Source organism: Sphaerodactylus townsendi, linkage group LG08 (genome assembly GCF_021028975.2).
Source record: "Sphaerodactylus townsendi isolate TG3544 linkage group LG08, MPM_Stown_v2.3, whole genome shotgun sequence".
Classification (NCBI taxonomy): domain Eukaryota; kingdom Metazoa; phylum Chordata; class Lepidosauria; order Squamata; family Sphaerodactylidae; genus Sphaerodactylus; species Sphaerodactylus townsendi.
The window spans coordinates 83,506,924-83,533,516 of NC_059432.1; the positions used below are offsets into that span (position 1 = coordinate 83,506,924).

General features: G+C 41.8%; 1 protein-coding gene across 1 annotated transcript in view; it reads right to left on the bottom strand.

Annotated features, from left to right (window-relative positions):
• The window catches only part of SLC9A9 (solute carrier family 9 member A9), a 334,255-nt gene that overhangs the window by 232,835 nt on the left and 74,827 nt on the right, over positions 1-26,593 (bottom strand). The window contains exon 6 of the mRNA XM_048506098.1: positions 23,319-23,424. Within this exon, the coding sequence (XP_048362055.1) occupies positions 23,319-23,424 (106 nt within the window). The remainder of the gene's footprint in view (positions 1-23,318; positions 23,425-26,593) is intronic.

Consider the following 26,593-nt stretch of genomic DNA (forward strand, 5'->3'; position numbering starts at 1 on the left):
GGCAATCATAGGCCTTTACACAATTCTGAAACAATTGTTATTTAGGAAATGGTACAGCTATAATGAACCCTGAAGGCCAATTAGTCTCTGAAACAAATTAAGGACTTCAGAAGCTCACCAATGGTTTCATTACTATAATATATATCAGAGTGTGCCAGAAATTAAAGGGCAAAAGGCAACGGCAATGTCTACAGGACAAGGCATAAGTAGGACATGAGCCAGTGCTGTCTACTGCAAAAAATGAACAGTTCTCTTCTGTTTGGTTTTTTAAAAGCCTGCTTATAGAATCATCTGAAATGGTGCCTTAGAGGATTGGGTCCAGCCACAAGAAGCTGATAACAGCCTCCAGAATGATATACAGGCATATACAATCATACCCTTAAAAATGTACCAGGAGAACTGTACAGTAACCTGCACAATAACCTGGTCAAAGACAACCAGGAAGTAACCCTACTTACAAGTCAGGAACACTGATGCTGAGACATAAATAACGAGTTTAAGGCCAGGTACTGAATCCTTGGCAGAGATAATATTTCTCCTGGAAGTTTAAAGAATGGCACTTAGGCCCTTTCTGCATGGGCCACGGGAACGGAGGTGCACCAGCATAGTCTGTGCTGGTACACCCCCCAGGGTCATTTGCATAAATGGTCCCACTGGCCCAGCAGCCAGTGGCATGCCCTCCGCACGGGCTGTGCCACTCCCAGTGCCCTTTTACCTCCTGCTGGCTCCCATTGCTCTGTTGAGGCGTGTCCTGTGGCCTTCACAGAGCAATCGGAGCAGGCAGGAGGTAAAAGGGGACCAGGAGCGGCGGAGGGAAAATGCCTGCTTTCACACAATTCTGTTCGCTTGGCACCAGATGGAAACTGCCATTTTCAAAAAGACTCAATGAGTGAGTTGAGAAAATGCCGTTGTGGGGGGAAAACACCGCTGCCGCTGCACGGCAGCAGGCATAGTCTATGCTGGTGCACCCCCTAGGGCTGTGCAGCAGTGGCGGCTGTGCAATCTTCTCCCACACAACAGCGTTTTTACTGGTCCCACACCGGTCTAAATGTCCTGTGCGGAATTGGCCTTAGTGTCAGCAGTTTAAGTTCAGATATATTCAATTGCCTTGAAATCATGCTAAAACACTGGGTCTACCAGGCATTCATTCATTTATTTAAAGCATTTCTATGTTGGCCTTCCAGCCAGTTCAGGATCCTCAAGATGGCAATCATTCAAAACATTGAAACAACACTTAAAATATAAATGTCAAAAACAAACATACAAACACATAGAATCACAAACAAGAAATAAGGTTAAGACGAGTTAGTGGTGGGATGGGAACATGAAACAAAAGAACACATAATCTTCACCCACTGGCAAATGACAAGAATAAAAGGAGACAGATGAATCTCCCCTCCAAAGTTTTGGAATTGAGACCAAGAAGGCCCTTTCTTGTGTTGCTGCCTGTCTAGCCTTAGTTGGTAGAGGCACCCAAAGTGAAGTCTCTATAGGTGGCCAGGCAGATTCATATGGGAGCAGGTGGTCCTTGAAGGATACTGCACCCAAGTTCTATAAAGCTGCAAAGGTCAAAAACAGTACCATGAACTGTGTCCAGAAGCAAACAGGGATCTAGTGCAGGTGGAACAAGAATGGAAAGATATGGTCCTGATAACTCACTGTAATCAGCATCCTGGCCACAGCAGTCTGTACCAATTGTAGGACTAGGGCAGTCTTTAAGGGAATCCCTACATATAACACATAGCTGTAGGACAGTGGTGGCAAACCTTTGGCACTCCAGATGTTATGGGCTACAATTCCCATCAGCCCCTGCCAGCATGGCCAATTGACCATGCTGGGAGGGGCTGATGGGAATTGTAGTCCATAACATCTGGAGTGCCAAAGGTTCGCCACCACGGCTGTAGGATAATCTAGCTGTTACCAGGGCATGCACCACAGTGACAAAATATTTTTTGCCTAAAGCTGATGGAGGGTGCCCCTGGTCACAACTGCCACCCATGTATCTGGTGGGAGGGCCTTTAGGGAAGTGAAACTCCACCCAGAATGTTTACTATGTAGGAAGAGATCTGAAACGACAATCACTGGTACTCTGAAAAGCAGATGTGCCATTTCTAGTTTCATTGGGGACATAAGTAGAGGAAGGGGGAAAGAACCACAATCCACAGCAAAGATAAAAGATCTACTTTTTAGTATAGTCAGGTATTAATTACAAATGTGCAATGGCTGCATTTAGATATTACAAAAACCATGGATTAAGAAATGAGCACTGGAAGTCCAAGGACTTGCTTTTGCTTCTTCCCGGCACTCCTCGCCTTGAGCACAACTGTGCTATTAAAGACAAATGGCTTGTTCCCTTTCCCCCAAAACAGGATTAAACCATTGCTTGAAATCCTGGTTTGTGGGCAAGAGAACAATCTCTGTTGTTTTGTCCAACACACACAAAACTACAAACAACAATAATTTAGGAATGCAGAAATTTTCACTATTGGAGTCACATGTAAGGAAAGTTCTTAGTTAATGTCTGTTGCAAAGCATCGCCAAGGGATTATAAGCACTCGCCAGTTTTGTCCAAATTCAAGCAACTGAAGGACACTGTAGCTGTCAATTCAAAGGCATTGCCAGCAAACCTTGGCTGAAATGGTGGTTGTTTTGGAGCTAAAGTCCTCTTGAATGATGCTTCTGATTTATTTCCTTGCAACAGCCCATCATCAAGACTATTAACAGAGAAGAAGAGGCACCCAATTGTCCCTGCTGCTGAAGACACACTATTGTCCTCTTCCTTCTTCGCATTTCCTCCACTACTAATCTTAGCAGTACCATTTGATTTATTTATGTTTGTAACAGTGCCCTGGCTGTGACATATTGATGTATAGTTTTGGAGCCCTGGCAGCTGGACATTCACCCTATAACTCTTTGTCCAAGTCCTAGGGACTGCAATGCCTTTAGGGAAAAAATAGTTCTGGAGACAGTAGTGGTTAAGAACTGTGTTAATTGGAACACAACAGCCAACTAACTAACCAGGCCACAATTAGGCCTCAATAACTCTGAAACCTCTTCTAGTTATGGTCATAAGATGTGAGCCTCTCCATTCTAGAGAGTCTCTGGGAGTCATCCTTAAAGCAACAATACTAATATACCACAAGAATGAAGCAGAATATAAATCGAAACAAATAATCTGAACCAACTGTAGGTTAAGTAAGATACATCTGGACAAGGTAGGAGGATATGTGGCTGTATTATGATTGCCAAGTGTACTGAACTGGGTCTTTAAATTACGATGCAGAAGGTGACAGCTGCTAATTATAATATGTTGCCTTTCTCAGGGACGGCACATGATGTTACTTAGAAGACTATTCCTACATGGGAACTCCCATAGTAGTTACACGCCTAAGATCTTCTAGCTAGATTGCCAGAGGCCTGGATAGAATATCCAGCTTGATATTAAATCATGGGAGGGGCTTGAAACTGGTAAGAATTCCTGACAACCCTGTTAAAAGGGACTAGCCCACCAATGAAGCTCAATAAAAGCCCTTTTGCCTGAAGGGTTTGCTCATACCAATAACAGAGGTTACTGACTGTGCCCAAACCCCTCTACTCAGTCAAGCTTCTAGGCAGCACTTCCAGTGCTGTGCCAATTTTTGCCAGCTGACATTCATCTCGCGGTCTTTCCAGGTTCTTTTTTTTTAACACAGTCACCAATCTTATCAGCAAACCTTCCTTTCAAACTAACCAATAGATTTCTAACAAAAAATCCCAAACTTAAGTGCCCAGGTGATATGTGATGGGACTTACACATGTCAAGGATGCTTTACATGTTATGGCTCCCGCACAAGGATCTATTTGGGTAACTGGTAATCCTAGACTAGAGAAGCTAGTTGTCTGATGTTGTGAGGTTTATATGATCCCCAAATATTCCTCTGATGTGTATGTCCTGTACTGTTTTTCTTAAATCAATATTGCATTAATTCCATCAATTAAAATCTATCTTGATTTATCTTTCTATGATAAATCAGATAAAAGAAGCATTTTGTTTCCATGATTTTAATAAAATCAAGCAATATTTTTTTCTCTATGTATGGAAAAAGTTATGTACATCCCAGAGTCATTGGTACTCTGTGGTGTCCATTCAAAATATCACTCCATGAACTTGCTTGTTCCTTAATAACATGAGCTAACAGGAACACCATTATATGTATAGCCCTTGCATAAGATATAAATCATGGATGCAACCGTATTTCCATTTCATGGGAAAACAGAAGGTTTTCATTTGTAGGAGTACCTCTTATTCTTCACAAAGACGTAGACTCTTGCAGGAGAGAAAAATGGGGCATAAATCCAAACTCTCCTTCTTTTTCCTCTCAGCCAGACCAGCCAGGCTTTCAGACAAACAGGGATCATTTGTAGGAAGTCAGTGAAGGCTGCTGGCCAAAGAGCAGGCTAGGGAGGGATCCTAGATATTCTCCAGGCTGTGGAGGAGAGACTTGGGAAGCAAACAGGAAAAAAACTCTTCTCTGCTCTGCAGCTTAGGTCTCTGCCAGCCCTGGGGTCTCAGGTTAGGGTTGCCACCCTCCGCATGGTGGCTGGTATCTCCTGGGACTGTAACTGATCTCCAAGCGACAGAGATCAGTTCATCTGGGAAAACGACAGCTTTGAAATGTGGATCCCTTCCCAAGCATTGCCTTCCAGAAGCTCCAGCTCCAAAATCTCTAGGTATTTCCCAACCTGAAGCTGGCAACCCTGAGTTGGTTTTACCATAGAGGCTTCAGCAATTTCTAGAGAGGTATGACATCACACCATTGCTGATAATGCCCCCCCCCCCCGCCCCGCTTCCAACTACCAGTGATTTCTGGCAGCAACTCCAGTGTATGGGCAAAAAAATGAAAATTTAATAATTCATTTTGTAGAAAAGGTATAGATACACAGACCTTATATGTAAACTTAGCCCTGCTGAACATTTTTCATGAAATAGTGGATGATTCTGGAAAGGGAACAGTTTTCTGAATTCAACTCAGTTTTAATGGCTCAGTTCCATCATGTATGAAATACATTCTTCATGCAAATGTTCCAACTAGTCTGTAATGGAGATTATTTCCCTTCTACCTCAATCTTAAATTTATTTAGCATTCAGTAGAAAATATTTCATAGTACAAAGTAATTTACTAAAGCTGGTATGAATGACAATCCTATAGCAGAAAGCAAGTTTAGAATTCAGTGACTGAAGAATGAAGCATTTAAGTGCAAACTTTCTTCTGAGGCATTTCAGCCTTCTGAAAGAAAGGTAAAAAACAATTTTTTGAACTTGAAATATGCCAGGTACAACTAACTGTTTCTTTGTTTCTATCCCCAGGGAAAATTGGAGCTTCTGGATATTCAAAAGATGATGGAGATATTCTACCCCTTGAGTAAAGTTTATCTACCAAGAGATGTATGCTTCATTTATTCACCACATGCCAAAGTATTTCCCATCAAGATTAAAAGTATATGCATTTTAAAAAAGAAACTTCAAATAGTGCTTTTATATCTACCTGTCCTTAGCAATTTGAACCTAACTGAAATGAGAGTAAGATAAATAGCAATATGTCTGCATGCAGTTGATTATGCAGAATATAAAGGATATGTGCGTAATGAATATAGCACAGTACGCAATGTGCACAGAATCAACTCCTGTGAAATGCAGGGGCCTTTCTTTAAAGTCAGGGCAAAAACAGATGTGATCAATCACTAGGGAAATTCCAGAAGATTTGGAGGTGAAGCCTGAGGAAGGTGAGATCTGGAGAGAGAAGTAACCTCAGTGGGATATAATACCACCTTCAAAACCTGCCATTTTCTCCAGGGAAACTAATATCTGAAATCTGGAGATCAGCTGTGATTCCAGGAGACTGTAATTCTAGAAGACCTGGCAACCCTACCCAGGATGTGGATCTCAAAGCCAATGTGGCATAGTGGTTAGAGCAGTGGTGGCAAACCTTTGGCACTCCAGATGTTATGGACTACAATTCCCATCAGCCCCTGCCAGCATGGCCAATTGGCCATGCTGGAAGGGGCTGATGGGAATTGTAGTCCATAACATCTGGAGTGCCAAAGGTTCGCCACCATAGGGTTAGAGTGTTAGACTAGGATCTGGGAAACTCTGCCATGAAATCTCGGTGGTTGACCTTGATTGAGCCTCTCTCTCCCTCAGTGTCTAATCTACCTCACAGGGATGTAGTCGTGAGGATAAGATTGAAGGCAGAGAGAATGCTCTTGTCAACTGCTTTAGGAGGAAAGCAGGATGTAATGATCAAAATAGATAAAAATCAGAACCGCACACACATTTCCTTGTTACAAACTGGCAGAGACCTGAGATTTTTTTTCACATCTTTTTTGGCTCACAGAAATATATTTTTGAGTACCAAATATATCTGTATACTCCACGTATGAATGACATGCATCTTTCTGTCTCTGACACACAGACTCCATCACAGATAAAAGCTACTTACAACAATTCATTGTGCATACTCAGTCTGTACTAATAAGTTTGTACTAATAAGAATGAACCTACAACATAAAAAATATTAATCCATCGCTAAATGCAGGCAGGAACACTTCATTTGCAAATATATTTTTTTCTTATAAAAAACCTGGGGGCCTATTATCCTGCAAATGACTGGCACTGTCTGCATGATATATTATTCCAGTAGTCTTATGCCTTCACAAATGTTAGTTCCACTTCTACTGTTCTATAATAAATGGTTGCAGCTGTTGCCATGGCAATTCATTTTTTTAAGTGTCAAAGTGAAGCATGAAAAGCAGCTGCTATCACAAGAGTACTAAATAAATCCAGATGTGGATTTTGTTCTTATTTCAGGTAGTAATGAGGCAATGAATGCCCGATTTGGCCCGTGTGTAGTGCTAGAATTGAAGACAGGGAATTGGGGATGGATATCTAGATCCAAGCTGAAACGGAAGCTTTTCAAGTGATCATGAATTGTTCTTAGCTCCTTTTGGACATTCTAATATGTCCAGTTAATGCACTCAGATGTGGGAAGGGGAATGGGGTGGCAAGTGAGACACCCAATTTCTACGTCCTGATAGATCCTATGTGTATATCAGTAGAACTTGATAGATCCTATGTGTATACCAGTTGTACTCAGCTGGTCCTGCTGATTCTGGCAATATATAGTTTTCCTTTAAAAAAAAATTCAAGGAGCTAGCAGACACACAGAAGAGAAATCTTAGCCACTCAGAAAATGGGTCTGCCACCCATTGAAAAGCATTGGGTTGACCTGCCCTCTGCGGACAAACTCTATTTTTTCTTACTGCACAAAAAACAAAGTCGGTCTGTGGAGGACAGATCAACCCAATGCTTCTCGGTGGGCAGTAGACCTATCTTCCGAGTGGCTAAGATTCTTGTATTTGTGTCTACATAGCTACGGAGATAGCGCACCAAAAAACAAAAAAAAGGAGAACTATACATTGCTGGAATCAGCTGAGTACAACTGTGTACTTTTTGGGCTTAAAAAGCACCCAGGATTGGAGTCTGCAGAGCAAGCATCCTGGGACAACCTTCAGCAAATGGCAACAGAGAAAATCCCTTCAGCTGCATGCAAAATGTCAGGCGCAAACTGAGAGTGAAACAGACCAGAGAGCAAAATGGTTGGGTGGGAAACATAAGATGCCTCCTGAGCACAGGTGTACCAGGGGGAAATGGCACCCAGGGCAACACCTGCTCTGGCTGCACCTCCTGCCTTCCACATACAGGAACTGCAGGAGCTGGTCTGCAGGGAGGCCAGGGAGGGGAGGGGCTGAGTGGCAGACAGCTTGGGCAGGCTCCGTGGTGGCAGGCCAGTTCCTGCCCTCCAGGGGCTGGCCTGCCACTGAGCCCTGCCCCCGGCCTCCCGGCATGTCAGCTCCTGCAGTTAGAATCATAGACTTAGAAGAGACCACAAGGGCCATCAAGTCCAACCCCCTGCAGTTCTGGTAAGTGGGGCATGGGGGCACAGGAAGAGGGGTGGCAGTGGGGGGGAGAAGGCCTCTGCTGGTCCCCCACAGGCCCAGCTGGGCTTTTGGGGTGGTGGAGAGAGAATGTGGGGCAGCACGGGGGGAAGGAGGGGTGTGGGGTGATTTTGCGCCCCCACATGACAAAATGGGCAGTGCCTGAGGACATCTGACTCACCATGTCCCTGTGGCTGGTATGCCCCTGCTTTGGAGCTCTGCATTCAACATAGCCAGGCAAGAGTCGTCTTGCAGGCGGCTTCGGGGGAAAAGGTGCACTGAAACATTTTTTAAAAGACATCTTGAGCAGAAATAAGGCGTCCTTAGGAGACTTGGGGGTGGGGGGTGGGGAAAGGCTGGGTGGAGTGCCTTTTTTTGCATCCTCAAGATGTCTTATTTTTGCTGTGCAGAATGGACCATTGTTTCTAGAAGTAATTTGCACCATGTCTTTCACAAGCAAGAGGATAATTTTGCAGTCAGGATCAAACCTCAGGAGGGAGGATAATATGCATCTTTTTGTGCCCTAGATAACCTTGCTCTCTGTGGGGAACAAAAATCAAGATGTACAAAATTATCAGTGTACTTAGGAAACCCCTTTAATTTCCAGTCCAAGAAACATCTTTACTGAAGCAAGAGACAAATTATATTTTTCTTCAAGAACAGTACCCTACGGTTTTTTTGGAAACACTAACACATGTATCACAGCAGGAGTTTTATTATACTACAGCTCATTTTTGTTAGATACAGATTTTACAATTGAGATCTTGAAATTTTCTTACCATTACATGTAGAAAAGCTACAATGGACTATGAGTCAAAAACACACACATACGCACTGCTTTACCACTACAAAGCTCCCTTTGTTTATATACCAAAAGGGGTAAAGGAAGTTTAAATGTACTCACATGTAGTTTAGTTATGTCTAAGTCAGTGGTGGGATTCAGCAGGTTCGCACCACTTTGGCAGAACCAGTTGTTAAAATGGTGCCTGAAAAGAACCAATTGTTAAATTATTTCAATCCCACCTCCGGAACCGGTTGTTAAACTATTTGAATCCAATCACTGGCCTAAGTTATCTGAAAGTGACCAGAACCATGTACAACTATCTTTTTTTCTGATTTGGACCCCACTCTATTGTGCTTCCCACATTTGAGGGAGTTCAGCTTGGTTAAAAGTTCAGAGGGCATATTAATTGGTGGAGAGGCAAGGTAATTCAGTGGCATTTAGATTAAATGATGGCTCCATACACTGACCAAGTCAATCTGGCCATGTGGATTTGTAGTAATCTGAAGGCTGCACTATTGTAATGTGCTCTCTATGGGTCTTCCCTTGTTGATTGATAGCAAGTAGGCCTGCCACGCACTGCTTCCACCAGTTAGGAATATCCCATTTAGTGGAAAGTTGGGCAAACTGTTCTAGTTGGACATTGCCTGTGTCAGGCCCATATCTGCTAAGTTTATTTTCCCTGGGTGCCCCTTCCGTCCATCACTGACAGCTCAGAAGAATGAAAACTGACAGTGAAACCCTGGAATGCATGGTTATATGTGCTTTCAAACGCCATAAATAATCATGTTTGGCTTTGGACTGCTTCCAGTTTTTGTAAATGACATTGTTCGGGTCAGATCTTGATTAGTAAAATTTCCAACTGCTACGTCTCGTAGCAGATACTAAAACAGCTGAACCAAATGCCATAACACATTATATATGCAATTCCGTGGAAGGAAGCATGACAGCTGGCTGCACAGACTAATGCAGACTGCTTCGCAGAACTATTTCATTAGCAGCTCACACCCTGCCCTGTACCACCTTACAACTCCTTTCTACTGCAAAAAGCCCAACATTCTCTCCTAATACCTCATCTCTGTTTTCTGTACACAAGCAGTACCCTTTCTTCCCCCATTCTCATACAATCCCTTTATTATACATTAACCTTCCAGCATAAATACCCAGCATTTTCTTGTCAGTGTCTGCAGAGTCAATCCATTTGCCCATACTTCATTCTAACTGCAGAAATCCCTAGGGGTGTTGCCAGATCCTCACAAGTTTTGATCAGGATGTAAAACATTGGTGGGGGGGGGGGGAGGGATGAGTCACAGATCACAGCTTCTTCCCTACCCACAAACAACAGGCAGTCACTTGCAGTTGTATGAACTACTTAAAGAGATGGATATTGAAAAAGTAAAGGGGGAAAGAGGAAGAAAATAAAAAAACCATCTGGTGAAGTCTGAGGAGAGCAATAGAATCCGTCTCAGTGCCTGTACTTTCCCAGCAAAGATGGTGGTTCTTGGGAAAACTAAACTTTTGTGAAGTCATTGGTTTGCATGTTAATTCTGCTTTGCGCAACTGTTGGGACTGGTCCTTGTCCACTGTGAGTGGATTGTGTTGTCTTTTGATTGGACAGAAATGGATCTCTATTTGTGTTCTCCCCTTCCCCGCCCGCCCCCCGCCCCCTAGCATTTTTGTTTTTTGCAGGGTTTGGTGTAAGCTCATGAACCTGGTTCACAAAAGCTTATGCTGGATTCTTTTTTTTTTTAGCCTTTCAAACCACCTCTCTGGTTTGCTTTTATTTATGTTTTATTTCCCCCTTTTGGATACACACCTTAATGTGGCGAGTGGGAATTCAGCGAAGCTGAAAGAAACACTTCAAGGGGTTTAAACTCTGTTAGGAGGCAAAATTCCTGGCAGAGTCACTCTGATAACTCATTCAACTCCTTCAGGAATCAACGGCCACCTCAGCAGAAGAGAACAGACAGTTCCAGTGCTGATGGGGGAAAAGGAATCCTTGAAGGGCAGCTACTGGGTAGGAGTAGTAGAAGGTTCTATCACTGACAGCAGCAGTGATCCTTTTCTAACCCTGGAAAGTACTGTGCAGGATAAGGTAATTGTAAAACACTTCAGATTTTGGAAATGAATGTCTAGAAGAAGAAATCGTTTCATATAGGTTATAGTTCTTTATTGGGGGTTGAGTGGGGCGAGCGAGTGACAGTCTAGTCTTATAAAGATGACTCAGTTTGTCATGCTACAAGCCAGTGTGGTGTAGTGATTGGAGTTCTGGACTAGGACCTGGAAGGCTCAGGTTTGAACTCTTAGTGTACCATGAAAGCTGCTGGGTGACCTTAGGAGAGTTGTGCATGCTCAGCCTAACTGCTCCTACAGGGTACATGTGAGGATTGCTGTCCGAGGGTGAATCTCTTTTGTGCAAGGCCCTTTGTCAATAATAAATGGCCATAGCCATTTTGTTGAGCAGAAGTGTGAGGTTAAGCATGGGTCTGGATCTGGTCATACGTAACGTGCTACAGCTCAGCAGGGCAGGTGCCCTGTCCCGAGCTTCGTTCTACTGTGGGGCTCTGCCGGGTGGACGCTCCTGGCCAGAGATGTTCCCCTTCGGCCCGGTTCGGCAGGGGCATAGCTCCCTAGCTCCCTTCCCCTTGCTCTTCCAGAGCCATACCCATGCGCCAAACTGCCAAGTAATGGGCTATGACAAAGTAAGCATGCATTAACATAGAAAATTAGGGAGAGGAGGGTGGGCAAATTGTGAGTCGGCGAGCACATGGTCTGGACAAAGAGGGGCAGTCCCCTTTAACATTTTGGCTTGCCCCTCCTTTCTTCTGGTGACACTAGCCCTTTCTAGCGTGGCTCCCCTTTGCCCTTACTGGGCGGCATCAGCTGGTCTCGCTTCTCCCCACCCCGAGCAGCATTTACGCCTCGTGGTGATTCACAGGCGTCTTAAGATGTGAGGAGGGGAGAATTATGTACGCTGCTTTGTTCTATTGGGAAAAAAAGATGGGATATAAATGTGCTTTGTCTCAGGAGTCATTACACAGACTCATAAGAGAAAAAAGACCATTCTTCAACTTCTAAATCTTTTCTTCGATCCAAAGAATGGCTTGATTTTTCCTCAGCTGCTAGCGGAAGGCAGTAGTGCAGGTAGGTAGTGTAGCTGATACCTGTCTTGTTATACTCCAGAGTCTTGGGTCTGATTAGGGTAACAATAGGCTTTCAGTTGACTACCAAACATGGAGGGGGGAAAATGTCCTCAGTCCCAGGTTTGTGAGACAGGGGATATGCTAGACAGCAACATTTTGTCAGTTTCTACAGTTCCTGGCTCCATTTTTTTCCCTGTCATAGTGAAATTGAGAATGGTTTCAATTCAAAAACTTCAAAAATGTCTGTTGTACCAAGTATTTTTGGTATAAAAAATATTCTAGGCATGAAAACAGTATTGGGACTTAATTCACTCTAGATATTAGGAGTCGAAGGTCTCTCAGTGTGTCATTCAGAAAGTAAATTTCCCCAGGCTTGCAGGAAAAGTTTTCAATTCAACCTTTAGCCTTTGAGGAGTGAACTGTTAATGATCACAATGCAGGTAACGCATGGACAGGTTCTGTTTATTAGCCTTGTAATCGCTGGTAGTTTACAGATGCAGATTTTGAATGTGATGCTTATTTCCTTTGAATAATACCCTTCCCTAAAATAGATGGCACCATATTAAAAAGGAAATTAGAAATATTAATAACTAAGTATCCAGTGATCTTCCATTCTTTTTCAAATTTAAAAGAATAAAAACTTCTTATTTCTTTGCCCTTCCTTTTGGATTTTGCCCAGCTCAAAAATGTGTAGATAATATATTCTTCCAAATCTCAAAGTAATGTGAATCCACATGCAAGGAGGAATTCTTAAAGAATGACTGAGAGATTTTTTTAAAAATCCTCTTAATAATATTCTGGAGGACTCAAAATACTGCCATAAAAGAGAGGTACTACTTTCTTAAATTAGTCCAAGGGGCTCAGATGGTTGCTTCAGGAATATCTTCTATTGTGAATATATTCGCAATCCTATCCCAGTTTGCCTGAGCACAAAATAGAGGCCTGCTGAATACTTCCTTAACTTCTCTCTAACTTCTAACTGTGCTTGCTGTGCCCTTATAGAACAAAAGTTGAAGTGGAGCACTGTCTCATTCCTTTTGAGTGAACATAAGCATGCTTGAAGTGAGGTACCAAATGAAAAAGCTGTATGTATAACAACAACCATATTTCTCTAAGATGGCATGAGGAGATTTCTTGGAGAAATAATTTCCTCAAACTGTGTGCTATATAAAGAATTTGGATGCGGCTTAGAAAATAAAAGCATATTATGCCCAGTTAAAAATATTTTTTTTCACCAGTTAATTTTGCCATCCAATTGCTCATTTGGGTCTGTTAAAATTGAATGAACATTTTATGTTATAAAAACACATTTGTTCTGAAAAAGAACTGACATGCTGGTGCTGTGGACATCTGTTGTGCATTCTATTCCTGCTGAAGCAGAATAGTAGAGCATGGTATCGTGGTTAAGAGTGGTGGACTCTGATCTGGAGAACTAAGTTTGATTCCTCACTCCTCCACATGAAGGTAACCTTGGGATAGTCATAGTTCACTCAGAACTCTCTCAGCTCCACCTACATTACAAGGTATCTGTTGAGAGGAGGGGAAGGGAAAAGCAACTGTAAGCCATTTTTAGACTCCTTATGATAGAGAAAAGCTGGGTATAAAACCAACTCTTCTTCTAGCAGGAAAATGCACTTCAGAAGGAAAATAATATAGACTGGACCTATCATGATGCTTGCATCCTATCATCCAGTGCTACAGTTTGGTCAAAACTATAGTCAGAAATTTCTTGCAGGATTTGGTATCAGACAGGAAGCAGCAGTACAATCCTAACTGGAGTTATACCCTATGAAGCCCATTGACTTCAATGGAGTTAGAAGTATGTTCAGGGTTGCACTGTAAGAGCCATAAGTAAGGTCGTTTCCCCACTTACCATCGACCACCTTTGCTGCATGCTACTCTCAGCACGCCTCATTTCTTTTACCCAGTCAGTTGTTTTGCCCTTCCCATTTCTATGACTGTCTCAGCTTACCATGAAGGTGTCATGGTAAGTATACTTCTCAGTTCATCCTGCTTTTTAAAGTTCATCAACTTAGGCTAATTTTTGAATAACCTGCTTCAAACAGTAGTATGAAACAATGGGACAACCATGATTCATAATAGAAAGCTATGTACCTGTGATAGCCTACATAACTGTTTGGTCCCTGCTATCTGCAGTCAAAGAGTCTTGTGAGCATTGATGAATATTTACTTCCAAAACAGGTCATTCCTAAAGGGCTCACTGGAGAGGGCTAATTAAACATGATTTCAGAACACTTCAAGGTTCTGTGATCCTGTGTGAACAATGCTAAGCAGCACTAAGCTCCACATGTAATTATCTTGCTCTCAGAAAAATCTGCTATATTCACTGGAGAAAGGTTATTTGGATAAGAAAAACAAAATCTGGAAGTGCTTTCAAAAACACAGAGTGAAAAATGACTCTTCTCCAAGCAAGTGGAGCTCCATCAATATGCACTTGAGTTCTGAAGTGCTCCCAACAGAAATATTTGAATTGAGGAAGCTCTGATGTCAACACCATCACTTGGACTGTATAACTGACTTTGGGAGGTAATTTGGAATCCTTGCAAAGGCTCATTCCTAACTGGGAACCTGCAATTTCATATTTTTAAAAAATGCTATTGATCAGTCTGCGGATAAGTGGGCAGAAATACCTGGGAGATAATGTGATTTGATAGGACATGACAAGTGCAGACATTCCCTGAAGATTTGAGCTAAGTTACATTTTCATGACTTCCTGAGGGCAAATGATATGACAGAACTTCCCCAAACCCATTCTAGCTTAACAGGCAAAACAGAGTTGCATGTTTACATTTTATTTATGTTTACAATCTTACCCATTCTGATGGCTCAAGATATTAATTAATATGGTGATAGATTAGAAGTGCATATCAAATATTCAGTGATGCAATCCAATTTAAATTATTATGATATAAGCAGCAAAACATCAACTGACTTCATCCTGGCTCAAAGCAAAACTCACAGTGCAATCCAAAGGGAAGGGGGTCTGAAACTGCTTAAGAGGAGGTGCGACCCCCAGTGTTGGTGTATATGCTGTGGCAGCAGTGCTCTTCTGGTATAGGAGCCTGCCCTGGCACTGAAGAGGGGGGGGGTCCCCAGGAGCAGAAGTGGCTTTAGTCGACCTCCAGAGTCCTATTGGCCAGGGAACACCCCTGTTTTTCGGTGTGGATTTACACAGGCAAAATTGGCGATATAGCCAATTGTGATCATTGAGTGTTCCTGCATCTTGTCATTCGCAAATGTTAGAAATTGAACTGTGTAAAAAGAAAAGAATTACAAGCCAGTAACTTTTATTTAAATTCTTAGGGAAGCCGAATCCTTTCCAGTTCCCACAGCATTCAAAGATAAATGTCAGACTTGCAATATATGAATCTGTAATAAAAGAAATGGATGCTGTAAGAATATTTTGCCTCTACATATCTGGCACTTATTATGTGTCTTCCATCCACTTGGATTTGCCTCCCGCCGGCTCCTTTTGACTTGCTAGTGATTATCATCTGGTTTTGAAAATATAATGATCACTTTGTTTTTCAGCCCCTTACAGAGCCAGAATGGTGTAGTGGTTAAGGTGTGACTAGTACCTGGGAAACCCAGGTTTAAATCTCTACCCGTGCAATGAAAATGTGCTGGGTGACCTTGGATTCAGTGGATCAGTCACACACTCTCAGTCCTGACCTTGCCTAGTAATTGGATGGGAGCCTTCCAAGGAATACTAGGGTCATAATGCAGAAGCAGGAATGGCAAACCACCGTCCAATGTCTCTTGCCTTGAAAACCCTGTGGGGTTGCCATAACTCAGCTGTGACTTGTCAGCAAAAAAATAAACTGGTAACTAGGACTGCCAACTCTGAGCTGGGAAATTCCTGGTTTGGAGGTGCAGAACGGGGAGCAGAGAGAGTTTAGCAAGAATGTGATATTATGGAGTCTGGAATCTGAAGCTGCCATTTGCTCTGGGAGAACTGATCTCTGCATAAGATGGGTCAACTCCCAGAGTTACAGCTATCTCTAGGCTACAGAGAGAAAAAAATCCCTGGAGAAAATGGCTGCTTTGGAGTAAGGGATCGATTGCATTATACCATGCTGAGGTGAGGTCCCTCTCCTACTCAAACCCAACCCTCCCCAGGCTCCCTCCCCAAATATCCAGGAATTTCCCCATCTGGAGAAGGCAACCCGACATGTAGTCTAAAGATCTGATATATTTTTGGGGAAACCTCAGGCCCCACCTGAGCTTGATAACTTTACAAAAATGCTTGGAAAGAGATTGATTTAAATACTCCTGTCTTTTCACATTTTGACCTGTGCAGAATCCACCTGAGAGATAGTGGCATGCAGCCTACTCAAGAGGCACCCCTCAGACTTCAGTGGCCCTTTGCTCATTGGAGTGGTAGAATATTTGCCACTGACTGACCCACTGTCATGCCATGAGCTTCATTACTGAGCAAGTATTTGAACTAGGGCCCCTTCCGCACACGCAAAACAATGCGTTTTCAAACCATTTTCACAACTGTTTACAAGTGGATTTTGCAATTCCGCACAGCTTCAAAGAGCATTGAAAGCAGTTTGAAAGTGCATTATTCTGCATGTGCGGAATGAGCCTAGGCCTCCCCAATTGTATTGCAATGTTCTACCACTTCACCACGTTGGTTCTCAGTATTCAGCAAGAGATGGCTGTTCCATAGAATAAGAATTTTCTGAAATGTTACCACAGGGTCTCTGGCAGGCTGTGTAGATGCGCAGATGAAATTGCAAGAAGAATTTATGGATAAAAGCAAGAGCAGTGATTGACTGGGTAATAAGGTACAACATTTTAGGCTTTAATGGTGGATGACCCTGATAATCAGCGATACTTGAAAGGCACGGTCCATTTGAGGCTTGGAATCCTTACATGCCTGTGAGCTGTTTACTTCACTCCAGAACAAATTCATCGTTCCCTGCTGAACTTTGATATGTATAGAAGAGGTAGCTGCAATCACCATCAAAAAAAAACCCTGACAGCTAAGTTCTAGTTTTGGAATCTTATTACTGGCACTTGATGGGCAAGAAGCAAAAAGAATACATTTCTGATTTCCAGGTCTCAGTTGGAGATTTGGTGTTAGCTGCTATATAAAGACAAATCTTTGCCATTTAAATGAGAACATTTGATATAAAGGCGATTGAAAAAGTCAGCAAAGAACTCCACAAGGTCCTTTAACTTAGCAACTTTTCTCATTTTACCAGTAGGTTAGAAACAGGGCATGAGAAGGAGATTTACAACTGCCCTGACTTTGCAGAGCTGTCTATTTAACAGAATAGGGAATCAAAGCATAATAGCATAGCCCTTTATTCTGAAAGGGGAAAGTTTGTTGGGTTTCTAAAATTCTGCAATCAAAGGTTAATCAGAAGCAGGCCCTGGCAAAAGATGATGAAGACTTAGGATCCAGTTCTCAATATACTGAAATCACCTTGTGGAATGTGCTTCTCAAGGAGGTAAGAGGAATACTATCCTTAGTTCTATGAAGGGGGCACCATAAAGGCGATTTTATTTGTAAGGTCTTTTAATGGAACAGCTTCCCTAAGGAGGTGTACCTGACCCTCTCACTTTTGATCCTCAGTAGGCAGCTGAAGACTAAATTTGACTAATTTAATTTTTTATTTATTGGCAGTCCTAATAGAGATTTTAAACTGTCATATTTTATGTGTTTTATAACTGTTCATTTATTTATACTGTAAGCTGCCTTGAGTGCAGCAAGGCAGAAAGGTGCATAATAATAAATAATAATAATAATAATAATGATAATAATAGTTGCTGGATAATAACAGCAATAACAATGATAGGATATACTCAGAATAAAAGCACAGTAATCACCACTATCAACATAATACAAAGGTCCAGCTCCCAAAAGGGGAGGCTTAGAAAGCCTTCAGAAACTTGCATTGGGAGGGGCCAGGTACATGCCAGGGACAGAGTTTCAGATTCTTAAAGTGAAGACATGAGGAGAATAGCATCCTTCTAATTTGATTGACTTCCATGGATTTAGAAAGGTGTAAGTCTGCCCAGAATGGTGCTCTTGGTACTTCTGACTAAGAGTGCTGTGTTGCCTGTGCATGTCTGCTGGATATCCAATGACAGCAGGACACAGAAGACAACTTCTTCACTTGATAGATTCAGAAAAGGCAGTACTTGGAAATATTCCAGCCTAAAATCTTTTAAGGTCTTAGTGGTCACCTAGGGCTGGTTCTATATTTTTTTTGATTACTGGAGAATTTAATTACTCAGCTTTATGGTGGACAATGAGGGGGGGGTCATTGATTCATAAGTCAGAAACACATGATGGCACATAATGCATATGTTCCTCCTTCCTTTCCCAAGGTATAAAATCAAGCTCTTTAGAAAAGGCCAAGCCTATCAAATGAGGGGGCAGGTCTAATCGTGACCTGTGGCAAAACCAAGCATAATACAGTTTCCAGTATTAAGCAGGGAGGGGGGAAGAGCCTGTCCTCTTCCCCTCTGCCCCATTCGATCCCAGGCTGCTCCAGAAAGCCAGGGCTTGCAGTGCCTCAGTAGTGCACAAGGCAGGGGAGTGGGAAAGAGGGTCACATCAGGCATTCTAAATTGTTAGCCAACACCCCTCCCCCAAATGGTTATTTTAAAAAATGTCTGTATGACGTCTTATTTGTGTTGTGGAATGGGCCACTGCGACATTGCCCTGGCTTTCTTAACTGGATCAGTTCCTTTTTTTCCCCATGGGAAAGGGGCTTCTGTTATTACTTTCCCCCCTTGCAACAAATGTGATTGTTCACATTATTATTTTGTAGGATCCTAATTGCACAAGCATGAAATTAGAATTATGAACAAAAAATAATGAACATACGTTGCAGCCACAAGAAGTGCCGCCAGTAAGATTTTCCCATCACCCACCAACGAAAAAGGACCTTATTAGTAATGCATATAGGTATGTCGGGGGCCCAGAACAATTTGGAAGTAATTAATTAAGCACCATGGAGAGTCAAAAAGTGCATAAAAGAAGAGGCAAAGAGAATTCAAAGAGATGAAAGAGCTTAAATTCTTGCTATTTTCCTCATCCGCAAAATATGCTTAATAATGCAGTTTTATTTTTCATTATTATAATGTTGTAATTGGGTAAATAAGATCATGAGAAATAAAAAGAACTAATGAACAATCACATGCCATGATGGAAAAAAGGAGTTAACTCAAGAATGCATGAGTATCAGAATTCTGAATGAGAAGAACCTGAAGAAAAATTGAACTGTTAAAACAACAGAGGCATTAAAAAAAGGCTTTAAAGGGACGTAGTCCTAGGATAACACAGCAATACTCTGTTGGCACACGCATATACATCTTTTAAATGAACAAACAAATTGCCACAAATCAGCTGAGAGCACATTAATGAAAAACAGGGGACCTGCAATATCACCTGGATCTAGCATAGCAACAATGAGTCAGGGCAGTTCCAATATAAATAGTTGTGAGCAGCCAAATTGTGCAGTGCGTTCCTTTGTCCTATAGGGCTGCTGTGTCAGGAAGCAAAGATATTGTCTCTTTTTGAGCCTAACATTTTGCTTCATCCTTTCACTTTCAGCCACTGTGATGGCAGTGAGTGGGTGACAGATTATTTTATGCACTCCCATGGGATAATCTTAAATGGACTGAGCAGGTGGGTGACAATTTCTAGGGTGCATCCAGATGTGTTCCTGTTTAGATATACATGTTGTGTTATCAGGTCTTTCCAGTTTTGTTCTCACATAGTAAAGAACTGCAGGCATCATTTTCACTGTGTTGGCTATACTTCTGGTGTCGAAAACAGACAGAAAAATATTATCTTCCACAACTCAGACAAGGGTCATGATTTTCCTGAGAGACTGCGGTCAAAGTTCTCTGGAGACATGAAAGACAGCCCAGAGAATACGCTGAAGGATAAGTTTGGTATTTACAGCTTTCATTCCAGTTGATTTTAAGGTAGCCTATGGGATGGTGGATTAGATTTTGCCATTTCAATTTTTGTGCAAGCAAAATAACAGAGGTTAGCGATTTCTTGTTCTTACACCAACCTCTGTTGCATTGCCTTTAAGCAGAGATTTCTGAAATGATGATCTGCCAGAAAACCCTATATGCATATTGTTGATTGATGGGAGGCTTTACTTATAAAGAACATAAGAAAGCCATGCTGGATCAGACCCAGGGTCCACCAAGTCCAGTATTATGTTTACTCAGTGGCTGACCAACTGCTTCTAGGAAGTAGGATGAATGCAACAGTATATTCCTGCCCATGTTCCCCGGCAACTGATATAAGCAAGCATAATTCCTTTGGTATTGGAAAGAGTAGCCAACCATCAGAATTAATAGCCATTCTGATTAGAACCCATTGAGAGTCCCATCCTCCATGCATTTGTGCATTTAAAACCTTCCAAATCGGCAGTCATCACCTCATCCAGTGAGAATGAGTTCTACAATTTATGGATATACTATGTGAAGTATTTTCATTCACCACTATCATATGCCCCCTTACTTTTATTCTAGCTAAACAGCTCAAATATTTTAATGGATCCTTACAGGGCAGTTGCTGTAACCTTCTGAGCATTTTGATCAGTCTTTTCTGCACCTTTTCAAATTCCACAATATTGTTTTTCAGGTTCAGCGACCAGAACTGTATACAATATTACAAGTGTGGTCTCACCGCTAATATGTACAATGGCAGTATGATAGCACCAGTTTTATTCTCTATTACTTTTCTAATTATGATCAGCATGGAATTTTTCTTTTTTCACAGCAGATGCACCTGGGTCATTTTCATCATCCACTACTACCCTAAGATCCCTTCCTTGGTCAATCACTGCCAGTTCATATCTCATCAGCGCATATATGAAACTGGGATTTTTTTTGCCCCAATATACATTGTCACAAACCCACCTGAGGTCTTTGTGTCCTCATAAGCATGTTGCATGCTTATGTGCATGTGAAGTGTGTTCCTTTTCACTGCGCTGCCACCCAAGTTAAACTCCCACAGTACCACTGCCTTCAAGAAGATTGGTAAAGCCTGCTCTGAGCAAGTACAAAGGTCCAATTACTTCAGGCCATTCCAGAACATGTGACCTAAGGCATTTGGAAGGAGCAGCTGAATGATAGCTTAAACAAATTAAACAGGAAAAGACTTTATTACTACAGTTTAAGCTAGAGCACAGACAGGGACAACAGCTGTCATGCCTACTGGCTCCAAATCTACTGAAAAGAACATAATCTTACAATGGAAAACAGTTACCTCTGATACCCCCACTTCATGTCTGTGGAACAAATGCACCTCCAGATCCCTCTTGTACCCTGCAGAGGAATCTGTCTCCCAACATTTGGACAAAGCATTTAACAAAGGACATTTCAACCTTTTAATACTTCCTACCCTGTGTTAGCCTCTCCCAATCCAGATTTTAGGGAACTCATTTCATGTGGGAAGCCCAGAGTGCACATTCCATAAATCTCCATGCCCAGATCATGTTGTACAATTGCTATCCATCCCCCTCCCCTCCCCCAAACACAGGTAAGCAAATTATTCCCTCTGTGTGGAAATACTACTTCTGCTACATGACCTCATTGTACATTTTTATGGCTTTCTGGCCCTGAGAAAACAAACAGCTTTCAGGATCTCAGGAAATCCCCAATGGGCTTTAAAACAAATTTGCTTCTCCAAATCACAATTTGCATCACTTTACATTTGTTCATTCATCCCATTTGCCATTTTAAATGCCCATTCCCCAAGTTTGGAATGACCCTTTTGGAGCTCCTTGCGATCTATTTTTGTTTAGGAGGGAGGGACAGAATTTCGGCCCCAGAAGAAATGTTAAGGCCTAGCTGGTTTCTTCGCTTTGTGAATATTTAGAATGGGGAGTGGGAGCACCTTTCTCTCTGTCTCTCAGATTTTTTACCATTCTTCCAATGATAACCTCAATTTGTCACAGTACTGCAAAGAGACAGACTAGTGCAGACTAGTGCAGAGATTTCACAGGCCAAAGGGAATTTGTTTTGTGAAATGAATAATCCACTATGCACCACTGCTATTCTGTGCCTGAAATCTTAGTTGATAACCTCTCCCTTTCTTCATGTAAGGAAAAAGGTTGCTTTCATTAAATGTCACCTTACTTTCCCCATAATAGAATGAACTTTATATGAATAATGTGTGCACTCTGTAGGAACATAGCGGAGGGTATGGCTTATAAGCACCTGTGGGATGGCCTAAAATTGAAAAAAGTCATAAGGTCAGGTTTATAGATTTTATTAGGAGCTCACTGCCTCTCAGCTTGTAATTTGAGAACTACATCCCATTCCCAAGATGAAAGATCAAAGTTTTAAGAAATATAGAATAACAATCACAAGGGAAAATGTTCAATAAGTCTATGCTGCAGTCCAAAATAATGTTATGTTCAATGATGTCAGGTACAGCAGGAAAGACTTCCTCCCAAAAGGAATGACCATCACAAACAAATAAGAGCCCCTTAATCCTCACAAAACCTCCAGTTCTTCCAGGACTGCAGCTTGAATATTATTATCTGTGCTTTATTGGACTGAGATGTCACCTCGTCTACACTTCAAATGTCAATTCCTGTGTCTTGGCACAAACAAATTCCATACAATTGGAGTAAAAGCAATCATTCCATTTTGGACTGATTGACAGGATGACCATGTTGTCTTTTCACAATACTTTCAGCACCCTCGAACATGTTTTCCTAACAACCTGAATCATGACAAAACAATTCCCATTTCATATCATAGATGGAAAGAATTGTTCAAACCTGGAAACAAACATATATGCCTATGGTTAAATGTGGTTATGACTCTCAAAAATTTTAAAGGTTAATAGTACACTCTATATTGACCCCTTGTAGTTCAAGGAAAGACATTCTTTTGAATAAAATCTATATAATTTAAGATATCTCTTTTTAAAGCAGTGAAGTTGAAAACTCAGTCTTTTTTTAAACTCTGGATGCTCTGTAAAATCAACGAGCAGAGAAGCAGATGGTACTAAATGTTCAGCTCATCTTTTCAGAATTTTCATGATCATCAACATTAACAATGGGAAAATGTTCTTTGTTTCATTTCTCTTCATATTCATTTTTATTTTTGTTACAGTTTTCTACTTTTCACTGTTAGACCTGTACTGTATACAAATATAAATTATTTTATATTGTCTATGCATGTTATGCAGCTTTGATATGCAATTTATACAATATTTCTATGTCCAATGCCTGTCATTTATATGTAGAGCATTTTGTTTCCCCGAAAATTGTAATGGAACAAAGGGAAACCCTCTTCCCATCTTCAATACAGGAGGATTGTGATGCTAATTAATTTTTTAAAAGGGACATCCAATACACTGAAGAAAAAAACGTGTTCATAAAAGATGTGCTGGTACTTACTATGTAAGAACTATAGCCACAGCATCATTTAGGACACTCTCGCCAAAAAGGAGCGTATAGAGATCTGTGTCAACATGGAGCTCATGGAAAATAGCCAGGACTGTCACTGAAAGAAAACAAAGTAAAAGAGAAGCAAAGTTTTCAGGTTTAGATAGCTTTGAAAGTTTTCGGTAAAAGTTTCCTCATGCTGAAAGACAATATCTGTTAAGGTGAATCTGTTTTATGAGTGTATGATTTTGTACATTAATTAATCCTGTTAAGAAAAAAAAGAACTAATATATCACATCTCCACGTTTTGGATGCAGCATTCAAATTTGTAATTTTCTTGGAAAATCCTCTTTTTTTGGTAATAAAGGCACCATACGGATTAATGGGTCTTTCCCATTGCCAACATCTTATGAAGAGTTAATCAAAATGATAAACAGCATTATCAAATGTTTATCATACCTCTTATTCCCAAACTATTCATTGTGAAAGAAGCAGGTACTACTTTGCTAAAAACACACACTTTGGATAGGAAGAACATAGAGAACACTATTATCTACCAGGACATCCTCTTATGCAAGTTCTACTAAAACAGAGGCCGTTTCCGCATGGGCGGAATATGGCGGCCTGAGGACGGCAAAAACGTCGTCCCCAGGCCGCCATTCACACAGGGGGTGCAGCTGCATCGCAGCCGGCATGCTGCGCCGCCCGACCGCTCTTGAAGCCAGCGTTTCCCAGAAACGCTTCGGGCGGCTCTTGTTGGGGAAACGCCGCCTCCGAAGCGCTGCTGGCGACGGCAGTGGCTTCGAGGCCTCCCCTCCTTGCTCCGGCACTTACCTTGTCCCGGGCCTCCGGCGCGTCGCCCGAGGCCTGGGGACCGCATACCATGCGCCCGGCTGGAGCGAAGCGTGCAGGAGTCGGGGCATGTCCCCGAACCTTCGGCGGCCAGCGCCGAACATGCCGCCCGAGTCAGCGGCGCCCGGCTCATGGCGCCAGCTGCCCGGCTCTTTCTAGAACCATCCATGCGGACAGTCCCTGGCGTCGTCAGGTCGGCATCAAATGCGCCGACCGGCGGCTTCGCGATTCGATGTGGAAGCTTGACCAGAAGATTTTCAACCATCACGTATCGAGCATCATACATTTCTTGCATTCTTTATGATCCCCACATCTCACTTGACTTGGCCATAACACTCTAATATACTGTCTTCTACTAGGCTTTCTCTGTTGTAGCCCCTGTATTACAGAATCAGTTGTCTGTTAAGGTTCTCCAAAGTTCAAGATCTTGTCTCTTTTAAGAAAGCTTTTAAAACTTGCTTATTTAGCCAATTTTTAAAAATGGCAGTATGCCATTTATTTTTCAGCTATTCACTTCTGTACAGTTTTACCAATGTTTCATATTGGCTAATTCTGCACAACAAATGTATAACAGGTTGCAGTTGTGAGAAAGGAACTAATTTTCTTGCTTTTGTGTTTCGATGCATTCCTTGCAGGCAGAATTTGGAACCCACAGAAAAAAATCTGGATTGCTGTCTTGCCTTTGCATGGAGATGCTTCCCTTTTTTAAAAAAATTACCTGTCATACATGCATAGCTACACAGGCATGCACAGATAAACCTTCACAGCCATACCGATGTCCTACGATATATGACTGGCTGCACCTGCATAGCTACGCAGATACAAGTTGCAAAATGTAAAAACGGCCTCCCTGAAATGGCCGGGCAATCGTGGGCGGCTTCTCCCTGACCGTGGAGGACACAGTGGAAGGGAGGAAATAAAGCACCTCCTGCCTGGCATTCGTTTGGGAGTGGTTCCAACCCGGGATTTTTCAAAAGGATTGCTTGTTTAACGATTTTCAAAAAAAACCAGGTTGGGGGAAATAGAACAGGGTCGAGTCCTGTGTGACTGATTCTGTGCCGAGTCCCCCCCCAAACGTTATATAGTGTCTAACACCTGTGTTTCTTGTCCCGTGTGGAATGGGCCATTGTATCCTGCTTTTATTTTTGTTCTTTGCTTTGATAATTGTTATATTGAAGGATGGGCTACATGTTTCCAACAGATGTGTTGGAAATATTCGTCCATCATGTATGTTACAGCAAATGAGGGTGTGTGTTTTTTTTCCCTGGGAATTCTAAAGATTTCTAATGATTTGTAGAAATAGAAAATTACAGTGTATCTCACTGCATTCACTTCACCACTGCTCACTCTGGGAAATAATTGTGCAATTGACTATGTCTCCATAGCAAAGGAATCCCAAAGTTTAAGACTGCCTTCAGGGGTTCAGGTTAACATCTGACATTTCAGCATGGATAACAGCATTCTTTTGCACTGAAGCGATAAGCATTTCCATCCACCACCATCATTTTCATTGGTGATTCCTTCCTTAGCAGGAGAAATTTTTGGAAGGCATAATTCATCTTATGGACCTAATTTCAGTGCTCATTACTGTTTCCAACAAATGCCCCCACATTCATTCTAAAGATTTCAAATGATTTGTAGGACTGGTACTTTACAGGTCACTGAACAACCTTGAACCACTTATGGATAGACACTGTGAGTGTCCTTATAAGAGGAAGGGGCAAATGTCCTTATTTCTTATGGAAAAGAAATAGATAAATATCTATTCAACAGGCACAGGTAAGGACCAAATCTCACATGCTGGAGGACACTGTAGTTTATTTATCTGCTAATGGTTAGGAATGATTTCACATTTCATATGCTTGCTATTTCAACCTGAAAATCTTGATTTAGCTTTTACATCTCCCTGGTGGAAACTGAATCTGTGATTCTTTATTAGCCACCTGAATCCAGCTCTGCCAGGAAAGAATGGGGTATAAATTGAACAAAATAAAATAAATACTTTCACATTGTATTTGTTTCCTAATACGGTTTCCCCTTCGTAAAATACATACATATTCAATGTTATTTGTCTATTATACAAATACACAATGTATATTATATATATACATACTGTAAATATTACATATACATTTGTATAACATGCATATACAACACAGTTATTTAGTTAGTTAGCTCCTCCCAGGCTAAGTAGCATACTGGGCAACAAGTGCTCTTCAACATTTCCAGTCTTGGGCAAGTGTTTCAGACTCTTCCCATGCAGTGCCTTCAAGTCTTGCTCGAATGTTCTCCTCCAGGTGTTTTGGAGACATCCTCACTATCGTTTGGCATCAGGAGGTATCCACCTCATTGCCATTTCTGGGAATCTTCCTTTGACACAGGAGAATTTTTCGCCAGTGGAAGAGCTTACAGATCTGGAGGAAGACTCCTTTTAA